This window comes from Carcharodon carcharias, chromosome 14, assembly GCF_017639515.1.
Source record: "Carcharodon carcharias isolate sCarCar2 chromosome 14, sCarCar2.pri, whole genome shotgun sequence".
Classification (NCBI taxonomy): Eukaryota; Metazoa; Chordata; class Chondrichthyes; order Lamniformes; family Lamnidae; genus Carcharodon; species Carcharodon carcharias.
This window is the reverse complement of record NC_054480.1, coordinates 68,773,793-68,785,848: the sequence shown is the minus strand read 5'-3', so window position 1 is coordinate 68,785,848 and position 12,056 is coordinate 68,773,793. Positions and strand designations below refer to the sequence as shown.

The window sequence follows — 12,056 nt, the reverse complement described above, 5'->3', positions numbered from 1 at the left end:
TTCTGTTTACAATCACCATTTTATTGGCAATGTTTTACCACAGCAGGTGATTCAGAAAGATTGGCCAATTTCCAGATTGGGAACTTTAATTGGAGAAGGTAATGTTTTTTGAAGAGGAAAGTTTATTTTTGACTTTCCTGAATGATCCGAGTGTCAGCTTTTAGGATTTAAGCTGCACCTTTTTATTGGGAATGATCGTATTATTTTTGCAATAGAGCAAGAGGAACTGGGAGTTCAGCACTTGGATGCTATGATCCATCGTCTGCCTGGTTTCCTGAGTAAAGTCCAGCGAGCTGCCTAAACCGAGGCCCCCAGTCACTGAGGTAGTTATAGTCCTGATCAGAGTCAGTGGACAGAGAGTTAATGGAGCTGAGAGACTGTGCCACAGAGCCCGTGCCTTCATATGCATATGTTTGAAAAGAGTCATAAGGAGGAACAGAGAGATCAGCATCAGCCTCTTCGAGCTTTTTACAGACAAAACTCCTGAAAATGGAAAAATCTGCATCTGGATTCTGAAACCATTGGGGCAGAGAATGAAGTTCAGGGGTTACATTTTCTGCATCTGCTTTGACTTCTGTGAAATCATACAGACTTCGCAATGTAGTCATGTCGTAGGCCTCCGTGTCTTCCTCCCCTCCTCCTTCATCATTATACTTAATTACGTTGTCACGCATATCTTCCTCATCCTCTGAGATCATGTGACCCTTTCTGTGTCTCTTCAGAGTCAAGATGAGGAGCACAAGTACTGTACAAAAATAAAATGACATCATGTTAGGGAATTGTTTCCAAACGAATGAAATTAACCCTACAGCCGAGCCACTTAAATTACAATGTGCTGAAGTGAAATTTGTTTTCAGTTCCAAGTATATGCAAAGGTAAGACTTCAATTTGAGCAGCAATTTTTGACACTTTTCACACACACACGAGAAAGAAAGCCATTTGACTCATTCCAGGTGATCCAGGAAGCCTTGACACTCTGCTCTTCTAGCACCACTTAATTCTCCCAGATTCCAAAACTCTAAAGCAAGCACTTTGAATCACAATATAAAGCATAGTGAGAAAGAATAAACTATGATAAATGCCATTCGACCCAACCAGGTCCTTTGCAACCTGAAGAAGGCGAGTGGAATTTAATGCCACCCCTAGAAATGGGTTCGAGGATGGGGACACGAGACGGGTTCAAGGACGGGGACACATGCCGTGTGATCAACTGGCAAGGCGTGGGTGCCACTTTCCTGCCTCACTCCAACTAAGTTAGCTGCGGGGCAGGGTGTGGGGGGTGGGGGGAGGTTCAAGAATGGCCTTCCCTCCTGGAGGCTAATTGAGGTCCTTAAGTGGTCAATTAAGGGTCTTGTCCTGCTGTTGCTAGCATTCAGCCAGTGGTGGGGGAGGGTCATGCCATGCAGGCCTCCTACCAAGAATAGCCTGGAGTGGGGCCCAGTGGTGGGGTTTCTATTTTCCAGACACTCCATGCCCAATGGAGACACCCACGGGCAAGAACAGAAGGACCTGGAATAATACCCCTCTCTGACTGCTTTCATCCATCCCCCTCACCTCACCAGTGCCACCCTGTATGGCCACATTGAACCCATCCCACTCACCCTTAGCTTGGTCTCCATCATAGATCCATGGTGCAGGCCATGCTGTGGTACAGACAATGTCCACTGCTCCTCGTGGCACTGCTGATAGTGGAAAGCTGCCGGCCTCTGAATGATTGGCAGGTCTCAAGGGTGGGACATCTAAAGGGTGGGACATCTAAAGCAAGCACTTTGAATCACAATAAAAAGCATAGTGAGAAAGAATAAACTATGATAAATGCCATTCGACCCGGATTTCCAGGGGGAAATTCCCCTCAAAGCAGGTGGGGAAGCTTGACAGCAGGAAGGTAAGTGCCCAATTGGGACTTGCTCTGATCAGGCCTCCTGAAAATGGCCACAACGGGTTGACACTGGTTTTCCAGGCTGTGGAAGGGTCCCCGCCATGACCATTAAATCCCACCCGGTGATTTTATCTCATTCTGCCGAAAACTCTTACTCCTTCACAGTGAAACAGAAAGTTATCCAATGTCTCCATTTGAACTCTGGGTATTGGAATCCTGAGAAATATATTTCAAGGGATTAGATGACTACTTAACCACCCCCCATCCCCACTGCACCCCCACCCACCACTCACCACCCACCCCCCCAAAAAACATCCTAATTCCCTAAGAAGGAGCTGTCTGGGGTTTACTGCTCAAATTAAGTCTAAGACTGGATGCTATCTGAATTTGGCTCGCTGAACTGCCTTACATCACCTAGTTTTTAGAATTTTGTGTTTATACTTCTTAAAATTATCTCTCAGTTACTGTCTGAGCCTAAACCAATCTGTTTGCAACATTGCTTTAATATTTGACCCTGGGATGAACTCCTGACCATGTAACCCTACATCACTAAGACTACCTATTTTCACCTCCATAACCTCGGCTGACTCCGCTCCTGCCTCAGCTCACCCTGCAACTGGAACTCTCAATCATGCCTTTGTTACCTCATGACTATTTCAACAACTCCTAGTTGGCCTTCAATATTCGGCCCTCTATAAACTCGAGGTAAATCAAAACTCTGCTGCTCATGTCCTTACTCGCATCAAATCTGGTTTACCCATCAGTCGCACACTGGTTCCCAGTCAAAAGTGCCTCAATTTTAAAATTCTCATCCCGGTTAAAATCTCTCCGTGCCTTTGCCTGTCCCTATCTCTGCAACATCCTCTCCTGCCCTACAGCCTCTGAGATATCCACTCTAATCTAATTCTGGCCTCTTCAGCATCACTGATTTTATCTGCTCCACATTGGCGGCTGTACCTTCAACTGCCAAGGCCCTAAACTCTCCAGCTTCCTACTTTTCTTTCCTCCTTATAGATGCTCCTTAAAATCTACCTCTTTGATCAAACTTCTGATCATCTGCCTGAATACCTCTTAATCATGTTCAGTGACAATTGCCAGGATTTAATGTGGGCGATGTGGGTCACGCCCATCAGTTGGAGAACCAGTGAGGGCCCCATGCTGCCTCTCTCTGAGTCAGACACTATTCTGAGGTAATCATGCACTTACTTGAATAGTGACAGGCCTCCCACTAATCAAGGCTCCAGTAGGGTAGAAATTTTGGCTTGTATTTTCCAGCCCTGTTTTTGTGGAACCCACTGTGGGAGATGCGGCAGCTCAGTGGGACCAGATACTAGAAAATCCTGCCCTTCTCCCCCGAAAGCTGCTGGCCAAGCAGAGACTAGCAGCTCTCCAGTACCGGCAATGCCACTGGGAATGCTCAGACTGGAGTGGAACCTACCCTGAGGATCACCAATGGATCCTCAGATAGAGGTGAGCCTGGACTCAGGTCAAGTCTGGGATTGCATGGAAGGAGCCACCAGGAGGTGGGTGTAGGAGGTCTGAAGCAAGGGCAGAGGATTTGCTTCCTGCGGACTCCTCCCTTTCCCAATGCTGGGTACAAATCGGGCACAAAGTGCCCATGGACAAGGGACCCCCCCACTTCCCCCACCTGTAGCTGCTGGCAAACTCAACAGGGTTTAAGTGGCCACTTAATGACCTCAATTGGCCTCCAGGAGGAAGGTCGCCTTCCCATGTTGGGTTTAATTGGACAATGGTGGGAAGACAGTGAGATCTCCATCCTGATTCCTCTGCCTGATCACATGTAACCCCACCCCCCCCATCCCCTGCTGAACAAGCCTTCAGTGGAGGGGGGTGGGATGGTACTAAATTCTGCTCAATGTTCCTGTGAAGCACTTTGAGACAATTTATTACATCAAAGACACTATATAAATACATGTTGTTGTTGGAAATTCTAAAATAAAATGCGAGGATCAAAACCTTTCAGCTGAAGGACATTTTGAAATTTGGCAATGTTACTCCAAAGTCAGCATAGTGGGGCATGACTGATGAAATGGGGACAGCTGAGGGGCATGGTGGGATATATTTTGTAGGTGTGGATGCTCAAGGGTTAAATGTATAACTCTTCCTGACTCTTGCAGATGTCTCAATTTTAAACTTTCAGTGTATGCCAGGAGTCATAAGTTGCAACTTTTCATGTTATAACTGTTGATTACTGTGATGCAGCTTCAATTTTCAATGACAAGTCATTTAATTTTTCTTCATACTTATGCTTTGTGCTAGTAAATTTTGAAGCTGTTTAAAGTCTAGGAGGTCAGTATAAGTTAATGAACAATGTTTTTGCTATGGTCTATGTGCAGAGCAAAGGTAGTTTTACTTCACCCCACCTATATCCTTTAACCTAATCTTGCATCATTGTGATAATCCCATCTCCCTCATCAGTTCTCCACATGACCTTTCTTTGGTAGATTGGCCCTCACCCATTGGCAGTTTTGTGCTGAATGCTCAGTTTATACAAGCTTGACTGTGGTCATCTGAACCTCATTCCCAAGATTAGAACAAATGTACAGAGCAAGTCAAAAAATAGTACAGATATAGAGCTGAGTCCCTCAATTTAGACTGGATTTAAAATTAAATTATAGACTCAAAATGACAATAAATACACCAACACCCCCTCAAAAAAGTTAATGTTCATCAGATATAAAATAAAAGCAAAATACTGCAGATGCTGGAAATCTAAATAAAAACAGAAAGGGCTGGAAAAACTAAGGAGGTCTGGCAGCATCCAAGATGAGAGAAACAGAGTTAACATTTTGAGTTGAATATGTTCTGAAAAAGAGTCAAAGTCAATTTAAAACATTGGGCAGAGTTTTACGACAGTGGGATTTTATGTTCCCACTGTCGTCAATGGCATTTATAACGGCCCGCCACATGTTACAGCCCCGTCCCCACCCAAACGGGGCTGTAAAAATTCTGCCCATTATCTCTTCTTCTCTCTCCACAGCTGCTGCCTTACCTGCTGAGCTTTTCCAGCACTTTCTGTTTTTATTTAATCAAATACGTAGTCTATATTTAAGCTAGTGTCAGCTCTACACTGGATGCATATATTTTCTTAAATTAGGTCTTAAAGCTACTAGTGGGACAACCATAAAAAATGCTCTTTAAATTAATAAGTTACCTTAATTGCTTACCTATTAGTATAAGAATACAGACTAGCAGAGCAATAAGTGCCCCTGGGCTCAGGACTGCAGATACAACATAAGCTGTGGCGCTACATGACTGTATAGTGCCATCGCTGTCACACCCACACACCCGGATGGTGAGGGTCCCTGTGCTGCTCAAGGCTGGCGGTCCACTGTCGACCACAAGAATGGGGAGAAAGTAGATGTCCTGTTCTTGACGATTAAAGCCATTTCTGTGGGTCAGAATTCCAGCCGTATTTTCTAAAGGAAGCAAAAGGTAAGTTCATCTGCTTAAAACCGTCTTAATACAAGTTAAATGTTGTATATAGCTGCTACTTCAGAATTCTGTTTCAACTACTGCAGCTAGACTCCTATAAAGCTGTTGACGCCAGGAGCCCATATAACTCATCTGAATTTAAACACTGATAAATGTCTCCCCATCCTGCCCAACCAAGCTTTACATTGCTTTTCAGTTTCAGTTTAGCAATGTCCAGCACCAAATGAAACTAATGTTTAATCCCATAAATGCATCACAAAAAGCTGTCAATTCAGCTGTGTCTTAGCCTTGAAAAATAGACTCATCTGTATATGTTTGTGAGTGATTGTAGCAGAGCAAATGAAATGTATCTTTCAGCTCATTGACAATGATAAATTGCATTAACTTTGCTTCTCGCACTCTGTGCCTTCGAATAGTATTTGAAATTAGTCTAATTAACTCCTCACTTCAAGTAACATGTTGCAAACATTGATAAATATATATTTAGACTTCTCTTCAATAATACCTTGCCAGCTTTTTAGGCTACACTTTAATGCCTTTTACAAGCACTCCACTAAGAAGATAAACATATGTCCAATATATCAACCAGAATGAGATTGTGGCCTCTGCTTATTGGTGCAATGATAACCTGGTCAAACCAGTCTGGAAGAGATGTTCATGTTGACATTAAACTTCAAGGCTCTTTACTATAGTATACCATAAACTATTAAAATGTTTAATTATGATGTTGCTCATAAATGTTCAGATTTTTTTAAAGGTTGATTATTGCAGCATCTTTGTGACTTTTGATGAACTCCATGTGCTCAAGAAAGCAAAACTGTAAACTGTAAATAATTCACTGATATTGAGAATAGTCGGGACTGTCAGTGATTGAATCTGCAGGACCAGTTGATTCCCAAACAGGATTTGGAAATTCAATTTTCATTGTTAATTTAAGTTGTGTGAGTTCCACCAGTTCTTGATCAGTCCATTATTAAACATTGTATGGAGGGCAGTCTTTCTGTAAGAGCAAAACAAATTAAAGAGATCCCATTTGTCTTTCAAAGTTGACATCTGGACTGATTATTATATTTGAGTTTTGATGTGATACATATGTCCACAATTGAGATGTTCATGAAATGGTCATACAGACATTCACACCCAAACAACACAGTGGACACATCAAACCCCTGGAATGTAACACTCCTTGCATTGTATAAACATTCCAACCAAGCCAACACAAAGGATAGTAGACGAGACATCCGCACCAGACAGCTATAGACAAAGACAGAGCTATTTTTGAATCGTCATCTCCAACATTGTGCTAACGGTTCTACAGTTACCTGCTAAAAACACAATGGGGTTTAATCAGGGTAGCCTTGTTAGCTGACTAGTTTGACCAAACCCACCCTGTCACATGACTGAGACTTCAGCTGTTTGATTTCTTTAATTATACAGCTTTCAAATTCCATCTTCAGCCTGTTGTTTAACATCTGACAGGCAAGCCATACAGAAGCAAGCTCTGGCCAGGTTGGACAATTGGCCCCCATCTAACCTGACTCTGCTAGGAAGATTTGTACTATTGTCGATGCAACTGATTCAATCTCTGCATACCTACTTCATCTAGGGACATCAACATGACCAGAAAAGTGAATCTTACACCACCGGTCTTCAGCCAGCTGAACTCTGAGAAAGAATTCCTCACTGGACTTTGATTCTGGACTCTGAACTCACATGAAACAATGATTCTTATTTTTATTGCTGTCTGTGCCCTGCACTCCTCTCTTTCCCTTATCCCTCTTTTATTGTATGAATGCAAAAAGCAGGGGATATTGCAAAACCCCTTTCCTGTATTTGTGTGTGTATAAAATAAACCAACCCTCTTATTTTACCTTATCTTGAGTTTGCTGTGGGGTTATTAATAAAGGATTGGATCACTCCAAACGGAAGGGTTGGGGAACATATACCACTATTTCTGAAGGGGGAAATCAAAAATCAAAGAAACACCTTACTGTTTACGCACAGATAGTGAGTGGAGAGATCAGAGCTTTTCTAAATTAAACCCCCTCCCGTCCGTAACAGTGTGAGCATGAGGAATATGTGATGTTTGTATTAGTTTATGTTTTGTGCTCCTAAAATGACTCCCTAGTGTCAGTTGAGCATCGTAATTGAGTTTAGGTGTGCAAGTTAAATTTAGCCTGTTAATTGAAGAGAACTCTATGGTAAATTCATCCAGCCTTGCGCTTCACACATCATATAATCCCAAGTTTAGGGATTGTGTGAAGGCAGTGAAAGGAATCGGAAGATAAACTTAGAGGATATGGGGCAATGGTGAAAGGATCTAATGCATAGACTGTTGGGAGGAATGGTTGGTAAAGCACTCGATGTGCTACAAACCTTATCTGGTGTCTAAGGCCTGAATTACCATTTATATTTCTTTGATACTATGCACTTTCACATGAGCAGACTGAACTGAAGGACAGCACTAAACAATTCCACAAGCGACATCATATATCATGAATTACTTTGTGCAAAAGATCAACATATTGCTAACAAGGCTTCTGAAGTTTAGGGGACTCACTAGCATTGAACTTGCCATAGTACGATTGCATTTTAATTTTCCACATAACTCAGGTGTGAAAAATGACAGACCCCAAAGTGCCCCCTAAATAGATGGTATACTTTCAGCTTATAATATGTCAAATTACTTTCATAAAATATTATGTTAAGCAGGAGGCCATTTGACCCATTATGCCTATACCAGATCTTTGAAGAGCAATCCAATTAGTCCCATTTGACTGCTCTTTCTCGTGGCTTTACAAATCTGTCTTTTTCCAGTATTTATTCAATTTCCTCTTGAAGGTTACTGTTGGATCTGCTTCAATCACAACACGGATGTCTCTCATCTCTGACAAGTCTCACTCTATACCCTCTCCAAATTTTCTCAGTGGAACATAAAAGACAGCCTTTGCTATTGTAATGAGCCTCCACCAAGAACCGTAACAACATTAGCATTACAATAATAGCATCAGCTGAACATATGTCCCCATTTTCGGGAAATTGTCCGCAAATAAGGAACTGTACAGTGACTGCAGGCAAATAATGTCCCCAGAAGAGTGCCTGGTTCAGGAAATCTGTCCTGGAATTGAACCATCTTTATAGGTCCTCTGAAACGCCAACCTTGAAACATGAAACATCATGCCTCAGATCTTCTGGACCCAGAATGTGGCATTGATTTGTCTGGGTAATGAGGCTTTAGATGGTTCTGACTTACTTATGTGAACAGTTACCCAGGAACTATTAGACAGAAAAATTCTCGTCTAATTCTGAGATAACTATACCCCAGACTCTCACCCGAGCCCTTGACTCCCTCCACCTACCTCCACCCCTGAGACCCGAGTCTCGATCTGACTCAAAGTTACCACTGGACTCCCCTCCACCACCCCCCCACCCCCCCACCCCCCCCAACCACTGACTACCCCAACCTCATCTGACCTGATCACCCTGCCCACCTGCCACCCTACTCATATACCAACCTACCAGCCTGCCACCCTACCCACCTCACCCACCTGCCTAACCTATCCCCTTAACCACTTACCTCACCCACCCTACCTCCTTACCAACTTTCTTCACCCACCTTGCCCCCTTACCCACCTACATATTCACCCATTCACTCACCCATTGACTCAGACATGCATACACTAACAAGGTGAAAAGTTGTTTAAATGTCGCAGATTTACAATGGGCAGAATCGTCCATGCCTGCTGGCATCAAGCATGTTCGATGGCATGAGCAGACAATATGGCAACGCCAAAAATCAGTTTTGAAGCATCATGAAACCAGTGTGCGATCGTCTGCTCAGCCCGTTGATGGCGGGCAGCATTCCCGCCATCAGGCATCAGGAACTTCATTGTAATACATCAGCATAACATTATACGTGCCTGCTGGGTGCATCCCCCCACTCCCCCGCTGGATCGTCCACCCACTTTGGCAGGAAAACGCACCAGTGCAGAAGTCAGGACTTACCACCAGGATCTTGCTCACATTTCAGGCATCTGAGGAGTGGAAGATGCTGGAGCCCGACAGTAATGGCACACTGGAGAAACATCCATGACATGCTGGGTGGATTCTCATGGACATGGCTCTGCTGTGAAGCAGCTCACAGAAGTTGAAAATTGATACTCACAACGGATGATGGATGAGGGGGTGGGACAGGGAGGCCTAAGATCGACTGAGGGAGGAAGAGGTGTTGGGGGAGTGGTGGTGAGGCTGGGAAGGCAGGAATGAAGGTGTCGGAGGGGGGTGAGGTTGGGAAGGGGAATGAAGGTGTCGGGGGGTGAAGTTGGGGATGGGGAAGAGGGTGCAGGGGGAAGGAGGGGATATTAGGGGAGAAGATGGCAACTGGGGAGGTAGGTGTAAGGGGGAGTGGAAGGTGTAAGGGAAGGAGTTCGAAGGGGGTAAGGAGTGTGGAGAGGGGAAGGAATCTAGGTGGAGGAAGGATTGCAGAGAGGGAAGGGAGTCCAGGGGGAGGAAGAAGTGAGAAGAGGGGAGAGAGTCCAGGGGAAGGAAGTAGTGCAGAAAGAGGAGGGAGTAGGGGTGGAGGAAGAAGTAAGGGTGGAGGAACAAGTGGGGAAGAGGGAAGGGGGTAGGAGTAAAGCAGGAGGAAGAAGTGAGGATGTCTGAGGGATTCAGGAAGGGTTACGGACTGAGAGGGAAGGACTAAGGGTGGGAAGGGGTTCCAGAGAGGGGGGCAAAAGGGTACGGAGGGGGGAATGTCTAGGTGAACATGCAAGATAGGGGTCTGATGGGTCCATGACTGCCTCCTAGGCGGCGAAGTGAGGGTGGGCGTGGTATGAGGGAATAGTGAGAGTGACCAAGTGCAGAGTGACATGGTAGGGTGGGAGGGTGAGGGCTTGATGGTAGTCGTAGAAGGGACAGCAAGGTGGTTGGTGGGGACTCGGAGCCAGGCATGGACCTGGGGTGGGAAAGAGGAGGTCGGGGAGGTTAATGTAGAAGGGGGTGAGATTTTCGGGAAAGGGGAGTTGTCCTGGAAAGTGAAATGAGAGTCCCGGTGGGCGAGATCAGGTGCTGCATGTGATCAGGTGTAATCGCTGGGCTGGAAAAGATGCAGGTCAGCTCAGATGGACAATTGAAAGTGAGCCCCAACAGGCAGCTTTGAAATTGCTCAAGGCATTGAGATGACTGTGATGCGGGAAGGATTCGCATGTGTGGGAGAGTGCTTTCACAAGCCTCAGAAAGGCCCTGCCACACACACACACACACACACACACACACACACACACACACACACACACACACACACACTCACACACAAACACTTCTCCCATAGAATCACTCATGGGCTGGTGCTCCCTCTGTGATTACAGAGGACATGGTTGAGGGGCTCACAGGCAAAAGGGAGTCAGAGGGAGTGGACAGCCTCTGAGATTCCTGAGTGGGTGATTCCATGGGTGTGCAGCTTCTGCTCCTCCTCCCTTCGGATGCCCGAGAGCCCGAGCCTTACTCATTGAGGGGAAGGAGCACCTGGAGGGGCGTCAAAGTGCCCCATTTCCCTCTTGCTCCTTACCACTGCAGGAACTCACCCATTGGCTCCCATGATGAAGTGCAGGTGTGCACACATCTCCATATTCTGTGGGACTAGGGTCTCCATGGCATTCACCACTCTTCCCATGAGACCTCCATACATGCACATGTGGGCACCAATTAATCAGATGGCAGGCAGACGAACTCCTCTGACTCTCCAGTCACTCTGTTGAGGGTGTCTAACAGCCCTGCGTGATGTTCCTACTACATCTTCTGCTGACTCTCCATGATGAGTTGGAAGGCCGAATCCAGAGCTTGTCATCTGACTCGGACCTCACAGGTGCCTCTTCCCCAGCAATCCTCTGAGTGCCGGGGAGCGTGGCTGAACCTGTCTCCTCCTGCTGCAGATATGTGTCCATGTGATGACCATCATATTGTGAACCCGAGTCTGCTCTAGATCTAGGTCCCACTCATGTGTGTGTCTCTCCACTGGTGGAGGGTGTGGTTAAGCACTGTGATGGGTCTTCCAGGCTGCTTATTTCCAGCTCTTCAATGGAGGAGGTGTCCTCCTGGCTGGAGGTGAAAACGTGGATGGAGGTGAGGATCTGGATGGAGCTGAGGGACTGTCTGGCTGAAGGTATCGGTTGCTTGGCTGAGCTCCCTGTGAACAAACATAGACATAATTAGTGCATGGCAGCAGAGTCAAAAGCAGGAGAGAGAGCACTCATAGTTGCTTTGAGAGAGGGAAGATGTGGTACAGGATCCTCACAAGGGCATTCACCGCCGACCTTACCGTCACCACAGGCGACCTTACCGTCACCATGTCCTCACCAGTCAGCGTGATGGCACATTCCTCAAAGTGAGTGAGAGGCCTAATGCAGGCCACTCCACCCCTGGTCTGCGACCTCTTCCTGCTGATGTGAGCAGGCTTTTCCTGCATGGAAGCAGATGGAGAAAGTGTGAGCAGGATGGGATGAGGACCAAGCTCCAGAGGACATGAGCCTGATGGAGATGTGAGGGTCTGTGTGAGAGTTTGTGGTGTCGTTCCTTGAGATGTGAGATCCCTGTGGGTATGTGATGGGTTTGTGAGGTTTGTGAGTTGAGAGTGATGAGAAGTGTGACTTACCCTGGTGGGACGGATGAGACCATTCATCCTATAGCGGCACTGGGTGGCTGTTCTCTTTTGTAGGGCATTGGC

General features: G+C 45.8%; 1 protein-coding gene across 1 annotated transcript in view; it reads right to left on the bottom strand.

Moving 5' to 3' along the window:
- Positions 1 to 248: 248 nt before the first annotated feature.
- LOC121287540 (cadherin-22-like) overlaps positions 249 to 12,056 on the bottom strand; it is a 764,370-nt gene continuing 752,562 nt past the window's right edge. The window contains exons 12-13 of the mRNA XM_041205473.1: positions 5,068 to 5,319; positions 249 to 745 (exon numbers count right to left, since the gene is read on the bottom strand). Coding sequence (XP_041061407.1) covers positions 249 to 745; positions 5,068 to 5,319 — 749 coding nt within the window. The remainder of the gene's footprint in view (positions 746 to 5,067; positions 5,320 to 12,056) is intronic.